Below are 21,772 nucleotides of genomic sequence, written 5' to 3'. Positions count from 1 at the left end.
TGCTGTTAAGTATGCCAGTAAGAAAAATATGACAAAACTCTTTCCACCTCTTCTGTTTCCAGGCTGGCTCTCTAATAAAGTGTAGTTTGTTTTCAGAATTATACGTCGTTGTGTTTCTCCTTCATTTACTTTTCATACAATATAACTGTTTGTAGATGTAGCTACGTGCCAACCCTCCAGACTTCTATGTATCCTCCAGTAAATATTTTTTTGGAACTGGTTGTATCATTGAGAGCAACATGAAATCTTGCATGTGTAGCCAACACGGCAAACTTGGCCGACAGAGCTGATTCTGATTCTGATTTCTCCAGATTTGAACATTCAGTGAATCTGCTGGATCCTGTCGGGGCAACCACCTGAGAGTCAACAGCATACGAGCGCCGCTACTCTGCACATTATTGTTGTCACTGGGCCACATGAGGTCACTGTACTACTGGGGGTTACTGACAGCAGAAAGATTGAACCAGAGGAAGAAAATCATCTCAAGTGCACCACAGTCTGAAACCAGAAAAGACAGTGGCAAGAGCATCTGTATAACAATACATCGTGTGTGTCATTTATTTGAGCACAATGAAAACTGGCAGCAGATCACTCATCATACTCCTGTGGTTCAACTCGATCCACGGTAAGACAAGAGCTTTTACATTTTAAGCTACTTCTGAAAAGCTTTGGTTGTTGTTATTAGGGATGTGTCTTCAACTTCTTTTTGCTGTGAAGTGAGGCAACACCACATTCTAAAGAAACTCCTTTACAAGCGAAAATCCTGCATTTGAAATTGTACTTAAAGTAAAAGTATTAGAGGGAAAAAAATCCTGAAAGTGTTCAGGTTTCAAAATGTGTAAGTTGCTCGTATGTTCTGCATGTAAAATGTTCCTCTTCGGAGTAACTCAACTGTCAGAAATGGGTGTGAACTTGAAACTGAGGTAAACAGGTCAAGTGCAAGTACCTCAAAATTGTAAAGCAGTACTTTGATAAATGTACACTGAGTAACTTGCCGTCACTGATGAAGAATACCATGTTTGTACAAAGAAGTGTGGTGCCTTGAGGGATAATAGCCGAATAAAAGGTAACATATGTTGAAAGTTACAAATACTCATGAAGGCTGTCACTTTCGATTTTGTTTGATATATCATGAAAGAGAAAACGCAACATGATCTTTTTTTTTTTTTTTCTCTTGCAGTAGCTGGTTATGTTCATATAACTAACTTGTGTTTTTTTTTGAGACTCACTTCCACCTGACACCATTCACGCTTTTTTTTTTATAACAGTATACAACTTCTCTATAATAGCATCTCTTCTGTGATGTAAAAATGTCTTATATACTGTTGATGAAAAGGTGAACTGAGTAATTATTGATGATACAAAGTCAGTTAAAGACGGTGAGCTCATCGTCACTGAACATCTGCCATCATTTCACCATCACCATCACTATATCATATTAACTTCTTTTTTAAAAAAAAATTTTTTATCAGTTCTTGACTCACAAGATGTCAAAGTCCCGTCTGCAGTGACTGGATACGTCGGGCATGATGTCACCCTGCCATGTGATTTCATCCCTGGACAAAAGAAGAGCAAAATCACTCAGGTTCAGTGGGCGCTCAAGCCACCAGGAGGAGAGGAAATCATCATTATTGTTTTCAGTTATACGTTGGGGGTTAGCACTCAAGAGACGTTTCTGAAGGGCAGAGTGGAGATTAAAGAACAATCTTTGATCATTAAAAATGTGAAAAAGGGAGATGCAGGCTTGTACACCTGCAGCATCGCAACCTTTCCAAGTGGTTCATTTGAAGGAACCACCAACCTTGTTGTTCAAGGTGAGCATCAAATATCCATCTGTGTCCATACCTGACATATGAGGCTTGAACTCAGGAGCCCAACTCACAGGGAGGTGGGATAAAATGATGTTTACTTGACCAGTAATAAAAGTAGGGTTTGGAGGAAGGCAGCCAGCAGAAGCAAACGATGTTGTGAGGGTGAGAGAGTTATAGGCTCAAGACCGGACGAACAACAAGAATACAGGGGTAGAGTCAGGAAGGCAATAGACAGTCTGACAAGGAACTGAACTGAAAGGGCAGGTAGGGAGATAATGAGGTGGTCAGAGGCAGGTGTGAAGGTGGGGACGGGCACAACGCACTGAGGACGACTGCTGGACTGAGAGGGAATTGCAGGGTCTGAAGTGACACAAAGTTGGATGACACAGATTATAATCAATACCAAACTTGAATTTAAAATGAGTTAAAGGAAAGTTAAACATTTTGGAGGGTGTAGTTTTTTTGCCAAGACTTAGATGAGACGATCGATAGCACTGTCACTACTGAGAGTGGTATCAATTCATCTCATTCTTGGCCAGAAAGTGAGTTGAGTTCTCTATTGAAAAGGAGATTTTAATTTAGATGAGACTTTTATTTGGTTAAATAAAGAAAAAAACATGTGAACAAGTGCATTTCCCCAAATATCCAGACTTGTTGATCGTGGTTCTTTGCCTTTTCACAGAACAGACGCCCGTGTGGATGTTACCTCGGATGATTGCTGTTGGAGTGTTCGTGCTCATAGTTTTGACCATGTTTACCACAACTTACTTCATCATCGCCAGAATCAGGTGTGTGTGTGTCAGATGTGTCGGAGTATACAGCCTGAGCTGCTGAAAAACAAACTCCTTCTGTGACCAAGCAGGTCATGACATGAGATTACTAATATATCAGCAGTTATCAAGTATTCAGTTAACATTTTCAAGTCTTTGTCCTCCAGACACTACATTAAGGTCGTTTTATATTCAGTCCATTCAAACTGTAAAGAGAAGCTGTGATTCATGGGTTATTAAAGCACAAACTGTACTTCAAAGGGTCTCAATGAACTGGGAGACAATGTCTCTCTGAAATTAGGTGCAAATGAACTAATTATGACTGTCTCTACTCAGACGTGAGGCGTCAGTCAAGGACAGCGTCTACACTGGTGAGCAAAAAAACACACGTGCCTCTTCTCTCTCTTTGTAAACGGCAGCATATTAAATGATATCTTATTGTTTCTGTGCCCTTTGATAAAAGCTTGTCTGTCTCTCAGATGTAGCCGGTCCAGTGATGAGTGACTGAAGGGGACAAAAGGAGCTTGGAGTTGTTCAAGTCGGCGTACGTCATCGTAACAGGCTCATGAGGCTCGTTGAGTTGTTAGTTAACGAGATAACTCATTAGTTTTTGGGCAACAGATCAATGCTTTGTTTTGTCCGTCTTGTGGAATGTAACGTCCTACAACTGTAGTCGACCATTTTTACAGATCAAAGTGTGTTTAGAGATCAAGGAAAGTCCCGCTGCATATGTGAAAGAAGAAGTATGAAGCCTTTTACGCAGAAAAAAAAAAAAACACAAAAAAGTTCACAAGCATGCTAGAATAATATGTCTTAAGAGATATTTAGATGAGGAAACAGCTGGTTGCCTGCTGTCCTCCCACAGGTCGACGGTCCCTGTGCTCACCTCATGTTCTCATCTGAGGCAAAACCATTTGTTGCTCTCTGAAAATTAAATTTGCTGCATTGTTTTAACATTGAAATTCACTGCTTTTGAAATTGTTTTTCATTTGTTTTATTTTTCAAGCAGTTACATTTATTTTCTAACTATTGATGCTTAACATTTGTCCACACTTTCGAAACTTCAGTCCTGCTGGTGAACAGGAACAACAGTGCAGTGAATTGTCTACTTTTGCTGTAAAACAGAACTAACTCTACGTTTCCAGATGTTGTCGGTTAATGAAGTTCCTCATTTTCACAGACCAAAGGAAACTGGCATTTAAAAAAAAAAAGAAAAATGCAGTTGTTTGTACACTTTGCTGAAAATTCTTCTGTTCTTTTACTGGTAGTTTGGTATGTGATATTTACTATACTTATGTGTCAAAAGTACAAGTCAAAGTAAACTGTACATATATTTACTGAATATATACTTTATACTCAATTGATTGGGTCGATCGATTATCAGCCTGGAATATTTTCTTTCTGGTGCTTTTTCTAAGTGTGAAACAGAGAAAAAAAGCTTTTTTTGCTCATGTGTTAAGAGGAGTAAACAAAATGTTCACGATTTAAATATTTTTTTTCTGTGTGTGTGAAACCGAGGGAATAAAATATTTTTCCAGTGGAACTTCGGCTCAAGTGTTTCTTTCTGTAATACTCTGGCAAATGAATGTTTTGTTTTGTCACTCCAATTTTAGAAATTAGAAAAAAGGAAAAGAAAAATTTCTCTTGACCCTCGGGGCCTCTGTAATTATCAGATCCAATATTCAGCGTTTTACTGATTTTTGGAGGCAGTTTTTAAAATCTGAGTTACTTTCCATCACTGTCTAAGTCATCATTCAGGCAGGAGAAGGAAAAAAAAAGCTGCAGCGAACCGTCTACTCAGAAAGCAAAGACACGTGTCAGCGAGGGACTGTTTGAGTATTTTTATTCCAAAAGAAGTTTGTGTGTCTATAGGTTTGAACAACAGGGCGATCTCTCTGAAGAACATCAGTGCACCTTCACCCTGACACCTCCCATCCTACACCCTTCACCCACAATCACACCATAGAACCTCTTGCTCTTCAATAGGAATAATAACAACAATTTAATCATAATATTCATCATCATCATCGTTTTAATAATCCATTTAGCACTAGTATAGAAATATGAAAAAATACCAAAGAAAAGAACGTAAAAGTAAACAAAAAGGTTTGTTTTGTGGAGCGTTCAGACACCCCATCGCATTTGTTTTGTGACCCTCCCTTCCCTTTCATAAACATACCGACAATATTTTGGCTTTTTAGGGTTTGCACCCTCCTCTCGCCTCTCCAAAAATGCTCTGCAGCTAATAAATGCCTCCAGCTGATGGTTTAAAGCTGTTTATAGCCACTTGTTGGCTATGTGGTGCGGTCTCACATCAAGTTTTCGTACACAGAACAAACCAAAGAAGAAATGGAAATACAAACAAACATCGAGTAGGTTGACAGCCTTTTTAGACGACAGAGCAGGAAGTCAGAAATAAAGATGTCGTGGGCGTGTTTGTCTGTTTGTTAGCATGTGAGTGTTTGTGCGCGTGCTGTGACTACATGTGGAAGTTTGTTTTTTTTTTTTTCTTCCTGTTGCCTTGTCAGCATTCTGAACACAAAGGCAGAGGTAAACAGAGAGAAAGAGACGCATCAAATCCAGGCCCGCTTCTGCTGACAGCGATCGTTCAGAGAAACAGCATAATGTGTGCAAACAATGTTATCATTCGTTATCTGGAGCACAACAGTGTCTGCAAATCTATTTCACTGCATAAATGCATAATTTCATACAGCAATGAAATGTTTGCCAAGACAACAATACTGGGTTGTTGTTTTTTTTTCATGGGGATTTGTAAAGGGTTGAACTGGTGGTTTCGCATTTTACCTCAGACATTTAATACGACTGCTGAATATGGATGGGTGGGAAGCCAGTGAGGGATCTTTTTTGATGCGCCAACTGCTGCTGTGATGAACAGCATGAAGCTCCTCAGTTAAAGATGAAAAAAGCAGCCGGTAACCTTCAAGTGTTTAAACCAATGCCAATATGGAGTCTTTAACCATTCCCCTGTTAATTCCCAATCTTTTTTTGCGAGGATAAAAAAAACAGTTTTAAACCAATGACGATCGAGTCGAGCTGGCTGTAGAAACGGCAAATGTTTTCATTAAGGTTTTCCTTGTCAAAGAAGTGGCACCTGTGTGCAGAGTGTCAAATACAAGCTATTCCTGGAATCTAAGCCCATGTTGACTTGAAATGATAATTTTTCCAGACATCTCAGGTAGCACTGTTGCCATCTTTCTTTGTGACGAGAAGAAAGATTTTTCCTTCTAACTCCTTGTTATTGTAAGTTTCTACCAGCGGAGTCGATTAGATCGACATCCCTGCTGGGGGGTTGCAGCAATATACTGGTTTTGAAGTGTAGCATGGTCATTTTACTGTGTACAAGTTTTAATTAAAGTTGATATCATGTCATGAAGTTGAAATTAAATGATAATAAAGTCTTCAACAAAATATATATTTTTCATTCCTTCAAGGGTCATTTCAACAAAAAGAAATTAATACTGTATAATATGATGACTTGAAACAGTGATATTTTGTAAGATGGTTATCGCACCATGAAAATCTCTCACAGTTGAAACCCTTGTCACTGCTTCGTAATGAATAACTTTCACAAAAACATGGCAGCATCGATAACAGGAATTGATAAGCTCAGTGGTACACGTACAAGAGGAGGATTGTTGTACTAAAGGGAACTTTGTCATTTCAAACCGAAAAAGATGGGAATGTAAAAAGAAAAATGAAAAATACAGATAGGTGCATTCAGGAGGCAGAATAAGAGGGACACTCAAGAACTGAGACATATAAAAGCATTAAATTCATAAAATGCTTTGGATCAGGAGGCAGAAAACAGGGACTTTCAATTTCTGAAATTCAGCTGCTGAAAAGCATTAGATTCAGAACATCTGCAGTCAGGAAGTCCTGGAGGCCATCTTCGGATGAGATAACACCAGCTGTGAATTCTCAACATGTTTATTCGGCTACATGTTTACCTTCTGACCCAGGACTACATTATTACATGAGTTCTTAGTAGACAAGGGTCAGACCAGAGCCACACTCTCAAAATCCTCATTTAGATTTCAACTACACCTTTAACCGAATGATGGGAATTCAGTAATATCTTACATCAGCTTACCCTCAAATCTCAGGTTTCAGCATTTCCTTGAACACTCCAGAAAGACTTTTTATGAGTAAAACTATAAGTAGACTAATTGTAACTAAGGGTGTGAATGAAGCCGCCCTCCAGTTCAGTCAGTAAGTAGTGAGTCACTCTACAGTGAATATTTTGGGAAATGATTAGGTAACTGATTCAACGAACAACTGAGACACTGATGAGTCAATGACCTGCAGTGCAGAAAAATGCAAATACAGCACTTGATAATGATGTCATGACAAAAAAAGATATAATCAGGGGATGATGGGCTATTGTGCAAATAATGACACAGTTACATTTGCTTCTGAGGGGATCATTTCACAGAGCTGTTATACTGCAGAGAAGACGGCTGCAGCACGTAAGCGTAATCATGGGTGTGTGTGATTAGAATAAACTAAAGGCAAATCGAGCTGCAGTCACGTCTGATATCTGTCGTACATTCATGAAAACAGAGTGCAGCTCAGACTTTAACTTCTGACTGATGCATTTAGTGATGGTATAAAAATAAATCAGATTTAAAGACCCAGTATATAGAATGTGATGGAATCTAAGCATTAAGGTTGCAGATGGCAACTAACTGAATACCCCTCATCTCATCCTCCCCTACAGTGGTCACTAAAAACTCAACAAAAAAAAAAAACCCAAGAAAAGTCCTTTGCGAGAGACAGTGTGTTTGGTTTGTCCATTCTGGCCCACTGTAGAAACATGGCAGTCTCCTGAAGAGGATCTGCTTCCTCTGTAGATATGAAAAGCTCATTCTTAGGTAGCAAAATGACAGCAACTCAGTTAGACTGAAACAAACATACTAAAACCAAACTATAAACCAAAACTAAATGGTACACACTGGACCTTTAAAGCAGCTGGCAGTATTGTACATTTTGTTCTTGTCAACAGATCCCTTGAAAAGCCCAAAACCAACAATGAGTCAGTCTGTCTCTCAATAGTTTCCAACTTCCTCTACCCCAAGCCTCTTTGGTCCCACTGGAGATGCAACTCTTAGAAAATGGGCACAAACATATATTTTAATTTACAAACATTTTGGTTTTTTGCACTGGGCACTGACTCTTTTTTTTTTTTAGCAACGACCCAACTCATTTCATGTGTTTTTTTTAATGTTTTTTTAAAGTCAGAGGTTTTACGGCACAGAGGAATAAGCTACATGAGGCTTTGGCTACTAATTGTGGTTTTGGTCTTTCCATTTAATGTGTTGACAGTAAGAAAGATACAGAATGTCACCAGCTCTATCCTCAAATGCTCCTTGTGATCTTGATTGTTTATGCAACACTTACTTGGTGGAAATGCAGCAGCAACTTGTGGGATTGGACGTCTGTGTAAATGCGTATTGTATGCTTTGAGTAATCATCAGCAAGAACATAAAGTGTACCCAATTTCCTGTTAAAGGGCTAAAACCTGCAAATCCACCAGTGTATTCCCTTTAAGCACCACGGCTAATATACTGTAGATTGTTTCAGTTGTAGTTTCACACAACAGTAACATTAACAACACAATTAAAAGCGACCAGATTCCCTTCACAGTCAGGGTGAAAAGCATGTATTTCCTCTAAACCTATTTATCAGCATGTTTCGCTGTGTTCAACCCCCTCCTGAATGAGTCCCCAGCCACCGAGGGGAGTAATTAGCCGATCAAAAGCTTGAGACAGTATTGACAAGGCTGTGTTGAGTCTATCACTCTGGCAGGAGCCTCTATCGCAAACGGCCAAGTCTGACTGTTAAACAGAGAGAAGGGAGGAAGCCGCGGCTACAGCCTGCTGGCGCATTAACAAGCCCCTTAAAAGATGCCCAGAATTAACAGATCAGGACAGATCTAATAATGGAAGTAGTTCAGTTCGGGATTTCTCATTCAAATTCAGTAGTGTCCCTTTCACTCTTTCTGTTCTTCTCTATCTTGCCTCTCTGTCTCTGCCTCACCCACTCTCTCTATCTCCTCTATGCTGTGTGAACAGAGGTGAAAAAGAAGTAAGGGCTTGGCAAGCGTTACCCAGGATAACGAGGGACATTAATTTCACATTTCAAAGGCTCTTGCTCTCCCTCTCGCTCTCCTCTTTTCGTGCCTGATTATCTAACGTTTGTAGAAGGGTGCTGTTGCCGGGTACATCGTTCTCCTCGCTTAAAGTAGTTACAGACAGACTTACAGGAAGCACAATTTTTTTTTTGTTTTACGAACACACACATACACGCACAGCGTAAAGAAAGGCAGACCGACCAGTGTCCTCTGCTACTGTGTGCATTTTGTTGTCTTGAAGTCTTTTCATCCACCTTCCCTGGTACCATACAAAAAAAAAAAAGCAGCTGTAGGGCAGGGAGGGACACAAAACTCTTGAACACAATTAGCCGCAGTCTTAGTACGCTATAATCCACCATATTGTCACACACAGTCTGAATTTAACTCTGTAATTCCCACTTTGAACAATGGTAACAAAACAAGAAAGACAACAAAAGAAAAAAAAAGAACAACAGGAAATAATTCTCTGGAAGTCTTTTAGTTGCTTAGTTTTAAATCACATACGAATACAGTATGTCCTTCAACATAGCTTCGTTTTACTAGAGGGGTACGGTAGTTAGCTTCCAGGGCCCTCAGATCTAAAGGTGAAGTTAGAGGGGAGGAAGGAGAGAAAAAGGAACCCAGTGGAAACCATCACCTGGTCATGTGCATTGCCGCTCAGATTTGTCCGAACTGAACTGGTCGATTACGGAGGCTTTATTATCTCGCAGCGTGCTCGTAGCCAGTTCTGTATCTGTGGGCCTCAAGCTCCCCCGGAGGAAAGGTTTTCCCTGCACATTCTCCTTTTAAAAGTCATCGCTTTTTCCGTTGGCTGACCTTGTGGAGTTCAACTGTTTCCCTCCTTCTCTCCCCCTTCTGTTCTCCGATGAATCTCACAGCAGCGTCTCTCTCAGCAGCACAAGTGTTCCTCAGTCACCTCATCACCGGCTCCCTGCAGCCCTCTCACCCCGCCCAGTGTTTCTGGTCTCAGTCCTGGTCACCCAGTAGGTCTGTGGTGTTGCTGCTCTGTGGAGGTGGAATGGGTCGCGAGGTATGTGGCGGAGGACTGTGGTGTAGCCGCCTCGGGCTGGGCCCCCCTCCGCCCTCACTGTCTGTGTTGGATGAGGATGGAGGTGGGGGTGGGGGTAGCCTGGGCAGGGGTGCTGACGAGGGCGGTATTCTCGTGGTGGTTGATCCTATACTGGTGCCCGATCTCAGGCTCTGGATCCTCCGGCACTCCTGGCAGATCCTCACATGGGTGCAGCTGCGGGCGGGCAGCATCACAGGGGTAGGGGCTGGTGGAGGAGGTGTGGTGTTGGCCCCCAGTGGATCATCTAGGATCCGCTGTGGCCCTGGGCCCAGGTCGACAGGCCCTGCTCCTCCTGCACCACCTCCTCCACCTCCAGCTCCACCAGTCAGCGGGCCAGCTCCACTGTAGAGCTTCCCGTTGCTGAGACGCATCTCCCGGACCAGGCGCAGGGGACGAGGAGCGCCAAGAGCAATGCGTGTGGGGTGGCGCAAGGCTGCTGAGCTGCTAAGGGGCCGACGGCGCCGCATCCGCGAGGTCTTCTTACAGGAGACGGCGTTTCGGAACTCTGTGATCATCTCCCGACAGACAGACACCTGAAAGGAAGGAGGGAGGGAAGAGGGAAAGACGGAAGGGAAGGAGGCAAAGGTAGGAGGGACGCCACAGACCCAAAGTAGGCAGGCAGCAGAACAAGACAGTGGTAAGGCAGTACATAAATAGAGGAGCAGAGGAAAAACAATAAAAATGAATGGAGAAGCAAAACAAAAACAAGGCGGGAACAAGGCAGAAGGAACAGACACAGTAAGGCATGGTGAACGAAAAAGTCGCAGGAGGAGCGAGAGCACAGAGATCAACGAATGGAGGGTTGGTTTGAAAACAGAAATGAGGAGGTGATGGGGAAGGATGTGGAGATGGATAGAGATGGGAGAATATCCAAGGAGCAGAGAGAGTTATTACAATCCAAACACACAGAACACCAAAATGTTGTTTAGTTTATGGGCACTTCATTATGGCACTATGCACTATGAACGGACAGGCAGGCCTGCAAACTCTGGGGCACACACACAAACTCACAGCAGCTGTGCACACCTTCACACAAACACACACACACACACACACACACACAGTAAGACACACGTTCGCACCCACAATTATCTGAAATCATTCCAGCAGCATGACGACTGTAATTTGCACACACGGCGAACAAAATGCATCAACACGTCCACTACAGAAAACAACATTGTGGGTGAAATCATACAAAAAGTCATGTGCTCACATAAACAGAAACAGTACTCGTTGTCGGAGAACAGACACTGATGAGAGGAGGTGTGTGTTTGACAGAGAGATAGAGGGAGGCACACAGTGAGATGGGTGAGAAGTAATCCAAGAATGGAAACGAAGAATACCAGCGTACATGTGAGGCATGTAAAAGAAGATACATCATGACATTTAATGCCAGGGAAAAAAGATCACACTACTTCTTTATGCAAGCAAATATTGGCATCTCTCAATATTGCTTATCTGTAAGTTTAGCTCACAAACACTTAGTGCCATACTGTTAAACACCAAACACTAAAAGGGCACACTGACTTAAAAAACAGGCAGGACATGCAAAGTTCTCCATTTGTCATAAACATTTTCGGACAATACAGCATTTCAGTGCCGCATACTTGTACATTCCTCTCCTCTCGCATGCACATAACACACCGGACCTCAAATGTTATAGCACACACAAACAAACGGACAAAAATGGAGGCAGAAGCTGAAAAGAATCTACCCGCTCTCACACACAAACACACACAGAACAACATAATCAAAAGGGTTGGCGGGATGCCATGGGAACCTACTGGGGTGTGTCTGTGGGGTCGGCGAGGGCAGGTATGGGGGCATACCTCATCGGTCTCTGCCGAGCGCCGTGTCGACCACACAAACTCCATAATGGCCACAAACACGGCAATAATGAGGCCACAGATCAGCACCACGAAGATGCCCCCAATGTTCTCCATGCCCAGACCTGGAAGTGGGCCACAGGAAACAAACATTAGTACACGTCTGTTTTTTTGTTGGTTTTTTTTTTTCAAATTTGCTTGCCATGGAGAGTACTTCACAGCCTGTGAAAACATTGTGTAAAGTTTTCTGTGGCTCTGCAGGAGCCCTGTTGGAGAAATAGTTTAACATTTTGGGAAACGTGTTTGTTTGCTGTCTTGCCGAGGGTTGACGGGGAGATCGTTGTCACTCTCATGTCTGTACGATAAGCTGCTATCCCCAGCAGCTGGTTATCTCAGCTTAGCATTGATACTGAAAACAGCTAGCCCAGCTGACGGTACGGAAGACGAGAATGGCGATATTTGATATTATTTTTCACAGATTAATTATTGTGTTATCTTTGTTAATACAAGCTTTATTGTCTTGGGATGAAAATAAATAAAAGGTAGTTATTTCTTCTTATTACTTATAATGTTTCCTTACTAAGCCTGTTCTAACTGATACATTGGTCTGTGTTAAGTCTTTTCAGTGTTTTAATTACGTCAATTGCACCAATCAAACTTAAGCCTAGTCTTGACTACGGCAGTGTTTTAGTGTTGCACATCCATGTGACTGGCTATTGGGGGTTAGGGTTAGGGTGAGCGGTGTACCTTCCTTAATTAATAGGGCAGTGCATAATGTGTGTGTGGAGTGAGTGTGTGGTGGAGTGAGTGGCAGAAAGTGACAGTGAACACAAGCGGAGCAGAGGAGAAAGTTAGCAGTGCGTTTTCAGTTTGACAGTTCACGTACAGTGTATAATATATGATAGCTTGTAAGCAAATAAAAGCTGCAGTCCTAACAAGACAGAAGTGGAGCTCCGTGTTTTGTTTAACAACTGCTGGAAAAGTGAAGACACGTTGTTAACAACCTTCCACTGTCTTGCTAATTTGTAGCTAATCATTTCTAAATTGCGGCATCATTATAGAGGAGGAGGAAGTGTTTTTCAAAAAGAGAGAAAAGGCAATTACACAGACAATGAAATAAGAATATTAATAGAGCCAGCACGAGAAAACAATGACTGGTGAAGGTAATAAGAGACTCCCTTAAAACGTGTTCGAGTCAGAGGAAACTTAATACACGTTGTGAAAGTATCCGACAAATTCTTAATTATTTGTCCCCTCTTATAAATTCGGCAGTACATTCAATTATTCATTTCCTTATAATGTGTTAGTTTGTGCCGGTGTCTTACAGCGCCAGGTTGTACTGTATGCTTCTCTGTGTCTAGATAATTTGCCTTGTGAACAGCAAGACAGCTGCACAGATGACAGCAACACCCGGTTTGACTTTACGCCTGCTCCTGACCACGTGTAAGATTTACAGACTCGGGTTAAGACAAGGCGTGACTCCTGTTAGTGCAACCGACCACGGGAGAGCCGTGTCTGCAACATTATGCAAAAAAATGTCACCTTAAAATCACAGCGTCAGAATCATGTTGATGTTACAGTTTCTTGTATTTGGGTGTGTTGTGTCTCTATCACTTGTTTCTGCACACACTCACTAACTTGAGTGAGAAGGTAGGATCACAGCGTTACACACACGTTTACTTCAAGACACAAGCTTGCAACACATAACCTTGTTTTGATGTGATGAGTTTTGTTTGTAGTTAGCACCGACATTACATCTGACAAATTGTTACAGACCTGGGATTTGTATTTATGACAGTGTTGTTGTACTCAGACAACTGTATGTAAAGCCTGTCTCTTGAAATATTTAGCCATAATTCAACAACCCTCATATGAAATCAAAAGGGAAAACATTCTAACAATGAAAAATTCTCAAACCCACCACACAGAGCAGAGCATGTCACAGTCCTCTGTTATGAATCCTGTGACGTATTTTTCATGTGATAACTGATGTAATTATCATGAGAAAACAAGTTTTGTTATCTTGAGTGAACAACAACATTATAAACTTGCGATCTGGAGATAAGAGTATTAGAAAAATACCTGCGAGCTCGTCCATAGGAAGGCTCAGTGTTTGTCCACATAAAATAAACTAGACATAACATGTTACTGATGTCCACGAGAGAGATTCTGACAGCCAGACTGTCTCCCCGTTTCAATTCTTAATCCTAAACTAAGGTAACCAGCTGCTGGTTGTAGCCTTATATTGTTGTACAGACACTCTCTGGATTTCTCAGCCTCTGCAGCTCTAGTTTCGACCTTTCTTTTTCCAAAAAATCTGTCTCTTGCAAGCATTTCAACTTTGTCAAAGTGGAATACTAAATCACAGGAGTGGTCTCTCTCAATTGAATTAAAAAATGTAAATGACCCATGATGAAGTGGCTCACTGAATACCAGAGTTATGGGGCCCTCAGACGCTTGAGATACACAGCACAGATGAAGCTCAATGACGCTGAAAAGGAAGGCATGAAATTGTTTCCAGAGTTAGCAAAACTCAAAGAGATTTTCATCTGACAGCGGTGGGATAAATGTTGAGGCGTTTTCATTGCCTTCGTCAAATACACAGGCACAGACACATTTAACACACACACACACACACACACACACACACACACACACACCTGGACAGATACACTCATTCTAATAAAACTGCAATTACACACCACCTGAGACAAACAGAAGACATTTGGGAAAGTAGATTGCGCTAAGCACCCTTCACAAGGACATTAGATTACGCATTAGCCATTAGCTGGACTGTAGCAGAGAGTGAGGAGACTATTACAGGGGACATTAGAGAGAAGGAGGGAGAGGAGACAGACAGCTGCGGTCGACTGACCCTTGGCACGGTGGTCCTCCTCTTTGGGACACTGGCCTCCCTCCCACCACCTCCTCTTCAGTATCTCAAGCCTGTTATTCTCCTGCAGCTGGAGGATGGCCAGTGTGATCTCATCTCTGAACGGAGACCCTGGCAAATGACAGGAAAGAAGGATAAGAGCAATTGGTTTGGAGGGGGGGGGGCAGAGAAGGTGCAGCAAAGGAACCCAGACGAGAGAGAGGTTTTTTCAGAAGAAGTGGAGAAAAAGACGAGGAATGTGTAGAGAGTAAAGGAGACGGAGGGGAATCAGAGGGGAGAGAATTTCTGTTGCCGCCTCGAGATGGCTACGAGTGATCTAACTGTGAGAATAAAGAGAGGATTAGTGAGAGATAAAGAGCGAGATTACAGCCAGAAAGAGCCAGTGGTACAGCCGCTGGTCAGACAGCATACAAAGCATCTTATGAACTAGATACAGTAGGAAAGAAGGTTTAAAGGGTCAGTCCACAAGAAATTGCATATGTATATATTCTCTTTTCTCTGAAGTAATGAAGAGCCACAAGGATAATCAGCAGACATCACTGTGAACAGTAATCATTGGAACTACTCTCTGCAAGAAAACAGACCTTATGGGATTTGTTGTATGCATAACCAGGCAGGAGGTGTTTCTAGAGAGACACATTACTAGTCATGTTTGTAGTTGTTGTTTTTTAATAAAGCCCAAAGTATCCCTCACCCTCCTCCCACCCCTTCTTGGCTGAGTCCCACCTTCCTTCAAAGTTTTGTGGAAAGACATTTTTATGAGAAAAGAGTTTTTATGTAATCCTGCTAACAAGCCAAGCACCAAACAGATGGGAGTGGAAACATAACCTCCTTGGCGAAGGTAATAAACAAAAGTTTTATTTCCCACTAATTACTGCCCTTTGAGTGAGCCGTGGAGCTGTGGTGGTTGGATATTTGAATATACTTTTCGTTACGTGTTTGTATTCCAAAGCAATGTGCTTTTACACACTGTACCGATGTCATATGTCAGCGTGTCTGTGTGGTTGTCAGAGTGAATTAAAGGATCAGTTCAACATTTTGGGAAAGAAGCTTAGTTGCTTAGAGTTAGAGGAGAAAACCACAGTTAAATGAGCAGCTACTGCACAGCCAGGAAGTGATTAGCTTCGCTGGAAAAGCTGGACTGGTTCTATCCCAATAATAAATAAAATCAGTCCTTTCAATTTTAATTTATTTATTTTGTTTTTTTTATTTATTCAATTCATTTTAATTTAATTTAACAATGCATAACAACTGAATGGTTGTTTTGTGCTGGGCAGTTACCTCCTGAAGACTTGCCGACCTCAGAGAAACAGTCCGGCACGTAACTCCTCGTAAAACTGAATTTTATTAGCCTTAGGACAAAGCCAAGACCGGCTACATCCCCGTATTCCCAGAATTTATGTGGAACTAAGCTAATTGTGTCCTGGCCAGAGTGTCAATATTGAAGGTGCCAACTTCAGGGTACTATCAGTCATCTAACTTCAAGAAACTTCAAGACAAGAGATCAAGTGTATTTCCCAAAAATGTCAAACCTTTTTTTTAAACTGAACTATGATTAGAGGCAAAAGAGAAAACTTGTTTTTGTATTATTTGTATTTGGCTGAACAAGTATTGTATTTTTAGCATTTTTAAATATATAAATATCTCTCTTTTAGGTCTGCTCTCCATGCCAATGTGCAGTAACTCTGCTCCTTTAGTCCATCATGTCTCACTTTCTTTCCTTCTCCTTCTTCTCTCTAGTCACGGCCTTCTCCTCTTCGTTAGAACAGATCACTGTGATGCGCTGACACCACCTCTATGTGCTTCAGAAGAGCTGGACGCATGTGGAAAAGCAATTAACTGCATGTTCATTACTTCCAGTTGAAATACTCACTAATCCCTTAGATAGAAAAAATAAATAAATCAACCACGTACACGACTTTTTTCACATCTAATCTCTCACCAATCAGCACTGCTACATGTGTCTGTTTAGCATAATTGATCTCATGCAGGTGCTTCTGTCTCTCTTTCAGTCGACAGAGGGTTTTTCCTTTGATGAGGTGTTGAGAGAAAGTCCTTCAGGGTCCGCCTTCACGCAGTTTTGATTACATATTGCTTTTAAACTCGGTGTGACGCTGATCATAACAGCCACAGATGATATGTTTACATCCTTGCACTCACTGGAATTGCTGTCATCTTAACTTTTCATGTTGAAGATTTTGTGTCCTGTTGGTAATTATGGTCCCTCTGCCTCTTTAGCTGCATGTGGTATCCCCCGTGGCTTGATTTCAGGCCTTACTGCTAAATTATAGAACTTATGACAGAAATAACAGCAACATTTGTGATCTTCCATGACCTCTGAGCCCCTGACAGGCCAGTGGGAGCCTAAGATCTTCTGTCGTTCCAAGTGAAAAGGCAGAAGGTGATTTTGGAATATTCTGCCTGGCAATGAGACTATTGATGTTGATGTTCTCAAAAAGCTATTCATAAGACTTGTGATAACTTCATTTACATATTTTACACTGTATCTATTTGTCTGTTTGTGCATAAATCATAGTGACAACTCATAATGTAATAAACAGTAATTCATCAAATATGATAACGTGCTGTTTTGTCCCAAAATAGTAAAGTAAGTAATAAAAATGGAGTAAGTAATAAAAATGGAAATAACAGATTACGAAATAGTATATTTACACAGTGATAATCACAAACTACTGTATGATTATGAATTGAAGGAGTGTAACATTTGTTTACCTAATGATGAGATAACATTATCACACTTGCCAGGTTTCCATGCTTCATTGATTTTAACCAAATTTTGAGAAAATTGGCAGAAGAAAATGCAAATGAATGTCTGTTTCCATCAATTACCGTTATACGATCAGTTGGAGTTCGTTCAGAGCAGCAGGTAGAGCCAAGTCTGCAGTCAGAAAACCATCATACCATGGCAGAAGATGTGGATGCAGCAAGATGATGAAATAAAAACAAGTGCCGGTCAAACATCGGAGCGATGTGGAGATTAATCTTTAATCTTAATTTCTTTGTATGTCTTGGTGGACACTGTCATGGTTTTGGGTGTCAAATTTTGCTTTACACCTTCCGCCTTTTCACCTGTTACCTGTGATTGATTCGTGAATTAGTCCCTCATTTTTTATGCACAAAAAACAAGAGGATTGAAATGCACCTACTGAGATAATTCAAGTTTACAGGATTTACAACAATGTCAATATTTGACATTAATAAAGTTATTTGACGTTTTTGATTCATCAGTTGCTACAAGGACTTTGTAAAGCATGTGTTTTGTTTCAAACCGATATATTAGTCCTCTTACCAAGTGGCATGCCGATGCCGTAGCCCTTGGTGTCCAGCAGGCCGCCGATCTGTGTGAGATTGCAGTTGAGGCCACGGTGGTACTCGTTCATGGTGCTCTCCATCAGGAAGGCGTATTTAGAGTTGACCACGCGGGCGATGCCCTCCTCTGTGCTCTTCACAAACACACTGGGCTGCTTGGAGTTCATGTAGTTCCACATCCGCTGGTAGGTCTGGTACCGTGAGTTCTGCAGAGAAATGGGAACAACAATGCGAATTAAACACTGACGACATACGTTTGGCTCCGAACGTGTCCTATCATCTGTCTTTTCAGCAGAAATCGAATGCAGCTCAAACAGAAATGAAAGAGGGAAGGATGGGGAAAAAGGAAGAGAGATGCATCCTCGATAAACATTGGAGGAAAGTGTGCGTACGACGCGAGAACCAAGTGTGAATAATGACAAGCGGAGTAAAACATCAATGGCAAATACAGGGAAAAGAGTGGGGAGAAGAAAGGCGACATGAAGCAACAGATAATTCACTCATGGCGTAGCTGATGCATCATCTTTCATACAGATGGAGGTAAATCAGCACAGAGGAGGTGGTTCAGCACTTACAAATATGGCAAGCTCCAAAACAGGATTAGGTGTTTAAAGTGTACAATTACATGAGGTATCTCTGTGCATTGTGTGTGAGAAGAAAGGAAAAGAGCAGAGAGCACGGCAGCTGTGCGTAATAAGGTGGGTGTGCATTGTATGTGTGTTAGTGTGTCTGTGTGTGTGGATTAGGCATTGAGTGGAGTAATGTACTGTAGCATTGAAGCTGGCTTACGTAGGCAAACATAAACCACTCTTTCTTATATTCTCAATATGGACAAACAGCACCAGAACGCAAAACACACACACACTCACACACATACTCAGTCTGGCATGTAGCCATTTCCCATGCATGCACACAAGTAAACAAATACATGGCTTTTTATACTCTCACCTACACGCACTCCCACATGCAAACACACCTACACACATACACACACGCACACACACACTCGATGACAAACACAGATGCCGACACAGATGCCGGAAGCTCTCTCATAAGCAAACACAGGCAGTCAGCCACTTAACACAAACAGCTATAAAGAAAACAACAGAGGAACTCAGAGATATAGTAGCAAATATGAGGACAACTGCTCACTCCAGGCACGGCAATAGAGACAAAAGCACCACAATAAATCACGCATTCACACAAACACAAAAAAAAAACCTTAAAAAGGCAGTTCAGGAAATTGTCAGATAAATCCACGTGCCATCAAGAACAACACAATTCAACAAGTTCACATGAAAACAAACAACAAGCCGAGCAGGGCCGTTTAGCTGCTGCAGCTGGCCGTACCATGAAGAACGTCATGGTGCTCCCTCCGTGGATGGTGCCATACTCAATATTAGTCTGGTCAGCCAAGTCGTCCGGAGACTCGATGGGAGCCTCCATCCTCTGGACGGTCAGGAAGGCTGCCAGGTTTGCCGTGTAGGAGGAGATGATGATCAGGGTAAACGCCCACCTATGCGGTTGAGACACAAGTGAAAACTGTAAGTAAGAATGGCAGACGTCGATGAAATCTTTTATTCAGGCCACATGTTTTTTATACATCACAAAATTGATACATATCGTGAAAATCAAGTCTGGAAAATCAACTGGAAGACTTTTCAAAGATTAAAACAACTAATTCCAAATCGGTGTTTTGGGTTAATCCAGCCAAGGAAACACCTGACAAATACACTCAGCATTACTCTAAATCAGTCCTGCTCATTGACTTGCAACACTGCCCACAATGACACCCAGAAATGTTACAAGAGAGAGATAGCTCAGTTGGGCAAAAACTAGGCTCAGGTTTCCTCGACTAACAGATAATATTCTTCACCCACAACCTCAAAGACGGGATTCTCTCACAACCTTTCTTCCATGTCTAAAAGCTTCACGAAGGAACTTCTTGTCCCCACTCCACTTAATAACATCCCCTATGCCATATCTCGCTCAATTTGCCCTTCTGCCTTCCCCTACCCTTTATCTCCTTAGCTCTCCGAGCGATTTTTTTTTTTTTCTAAGCATAGGTCTCGTTCACAGCCACATGAATATCATCAGGCTACTCTGGTATTTCTGTGAACTTAGCATTTTTCTGTTGTTTGCTTGAAATACTGGAGCTCAGGACCTGGAATGTATGTCGCCTATATGCTTAAAATTTAAAACGTAAGAGACATTATCTCACATTGCAGATGAAAAAAAAACGCAACCTCAAGGGAAAAAAGCAGGTTCTTGATAAACATGAGCCAGTATTTTAAAACATTTTTCCAAAGGGGGGCTTTTGCAAATATGGCCTCTAAAGCCTTGAAAAGTTTACCATCTATTATCATGGCTCTATTTTGTCTCAAGACTCATTTGAATAACTGGAACTTAATTGTTTTTATAACATAATTTTGTCTACTAACCCTTTTATCATTATAATGTGTCCAAGTGTGTTTCCTCTCCTTTGTTTATAGCATTAAACAATAATGTGATCTGATCTAAAATCATCATTTTTATTACAAAACATTCTCAGGAAATAATGCATGGTTGTTGATAAAAAACAGCTGTATTTGGTCTGCTGGTATCATGAGAAAGTACAATTTGATGCAGATCCTGGATCTGGTGAGATAAGGTTACGGTTAAGCTTTGTTCCATCCTCCACGTGGCTTTATACCCCACTGGAAGCATTTCAGACGCTGAGCATCATGCCTGTTTGTTGACTTGCTCAGATTGTGTTTATTTTGTCACTGTGGTCGAGTAGGCCACATAGTCCAAATGTGTGTTTTATTTGCACCACATCATTCTGCTGTCTGACTTCACCTCGGCTCGATCTGCTCTGTGCAGCTAGACACAGCTGCGGTCCACTTCCATCAGAAACAGACTTGGCACATATTCAGAGCGGAGGGCTCTTTCTGGGACGCTGCTGAGATGTGCCATGCGCAGCCAACTGAACCACGAGCATTGTCTAAAAACGTCACACAATACAGACGGGCCCAGTGGAATCTGGGGGTGATACAGGGCTATCACACTTGATACTGGATTAGGCTTATTTGAAATAAAGGTGACTGTTGGGCCTTGGCAGAAGTATGCACTCTACTGAGTGCCATTCTTGTTATTGTTAAGGCAACATGTTAATTTTGTTAAAAAAAAAAGATATACAAACAAATTCTACTTTGAATGATGATTTGTGTAACACTGAAAAAACATTTTTTTTCATATTGAAAAATGCAGAATCTACAAAACAACCAAGGGAAGTATCTATCCTACTTTTCTGTCATTATTATTTTTTTCATAAAGATCTTATGGTTGCATATACAAACAGAATACAAAACACATTTTTGAGTGGATGAGGACGCAGTCATTCTGTAACTCACCACACACCACTAACACATCTGGTGGACAGGGCTCTGGGCATTATCTCCGATCCCTGCTGCATGAAGCCTCCGACAGGGAACCACAGGCTGTTTCCGAGGGTGTACTGGTTCTCCAACATGTCCCTGCGCTCTCGCAGACACGGGTGAGGGTTGTACCACTCGTAAGGGCTCAGCCTGGGGCGGGAAACACAGGTACACGAATGACCTTGAGGTTAACCTGCAGCACAGTATTATACGTCTGTCGTATCACTCAAGTCAGAGCCAATCAGTCACTCGATCCCTGTCAAAGTGTCTGTGGCAGGTTGTGTACGGTAAAAAATTCCTCTATGTGACAGGCAACTTGTGCTCGACAAGATAAATGGCGATAGAGCGCAGATGTCTGTGATGTAATGTATGGACCTTGCAGCCAGGAAGAGCACACAGCTGACGGCCAGGTAGGCAAGCAGCATGAAGAGCCAGACAGCTGGAGAGAAGGGATCGAGGAAGGAGAAGTAACCCGGCTTCCGACCCTGGTACAGAGAGCAAGGAAA

General features: G+C 41.8%; 2 protein-coding genes and 1 long non-coding RNA gene across 13 annotated transcripts in view; 1 reads left to right on the top strand and 2 right to left on the bottom strand.

Annotated features, from left to right (window-relative positions):
- Positions 1-314: 314 nt before the first annotated feature.
- On the top strand, positions 315-4,124 carry LOC119006754 (nectin-1-like). The gene is made up of 5 exons (XM_037075807.1): positions 315-625; positions 1,473-1,814; positions 2,494-2,599; positions 2,918-2,952; positions 3,061-4,124. The coding sequence occupies exons 1-5, from the start codon at positions 571-573 to the stop codon at positions 3,087-3,089; spliced, it is 567 nt and encodes a 188-aa protein (XP_036931702.1). The 5' UTR covers positions 315-570; the 3' UTR covers positions 3,090-4,124.
- On the bottom strand, positions 1,462-2,483 carry LOC119006755. The gene is made up of 2 exons (XR_005070879.1): positions 1,846-2,483; positions 1,462-1,556 (listed from the first exon to the last, which is right to left on the bottom strand). It is a non-coding gene; the product is annotated as an uncharacterized LOC119006755 (long non-coding RNA).
- Positions 4,125-4,407: 283 nt separating the features above from the next.
- grik5 (glutamate receptor, ionotropic, kainate 5) overlaps positions 4,408-21,772 on the bottom strand; it is a 105,112-nt gene continuing 87,747 nt past the window's right edge. For 9 of the 11 annotated variants that reach the window (XM_037075647.1, XM_037075648.1, XM_037075644.1 and 6 more), the window contains 7 exons: positions 21,642-21,751; positions 21,243-21,416; positions 19,201-19,366; positions 17,831-18,056; positions 14,503-14,631; positions 11,586-11,752; positions 4,408-10,334 (listed from right to left, as the gene is read on the bottom strand). In XM_037075647.1, coding sequence (XP_036931542.1) covers positions 9,699-10,334; positions 11,586-11,752; positions 14,503-14,631; positions 17,831-18,056; positions 19,201-19,366; positions 21,243-21,416; positions 21,642-21,751 — 1,608 coding nt within the window. In that variant the 3' untranslated portion in view covers positions 4,408-9,698. Of the gene's footprint in view, positions 10,335-11,585; positions 11,753-14,502; positions 14,632-17,370; positions 17,420-17,830; positions 18,057-19,200; positions 19,367-21,242; positions 21,417-21,641; positions 21,752-21,772 lie in introns of those variants that run through there. The other 2 variants (XM_037075650.1, XM_037075652.1) reach the window with 2 other exon arrangements.

This window comes from Acanthopagrus latus, chromosome 17, assembly GCF_904848185.1.
Source record: "Acanthopagrus latus isolate v.2019 chromosome 17, fAcaLat1.1, whole genome shotgun sequence".
Taxonomy (NCBI): Eukaryota; Metazoa; Chordata; class Actinopteri; order Spariformes; family Sparidae; genus Acanthopagrus; species Acanthopagrus latus.
The sequence above is the reverse complement of the archived record's forward strand: the minus strand, read 5'-3'. Positions and strand labels throughout refer to the sequence as shown.

What these genes read in the sequence shown, in the direction of transcription:
- LOC119006754 (XM_037075807.1), top strand. Translation starts at nt 571, where the DNA reads ATGAAAACTGGCAGCAGATCACTCATCATACTCCTGTGGTTCAACTCG. An exon ending in TTCATCATCGCCAGAATCAG is followed by an intron (nt 2,600 to 2,917) that starts GTGTGTGTGTGT and finishes GTCTCTACTCAG; the next exon opens with ACGTGAGGCGTCAGTCAAGG. An exon ending in CAAGGACAGCGTCTACACTG is followed by an intron (nt 2,953 to 3,060) that starts GTGAGCAAAAAA and finishes TCTGTCTCTCAG; the next exon opens with ATGTAGCCGGTCCAGTGATG.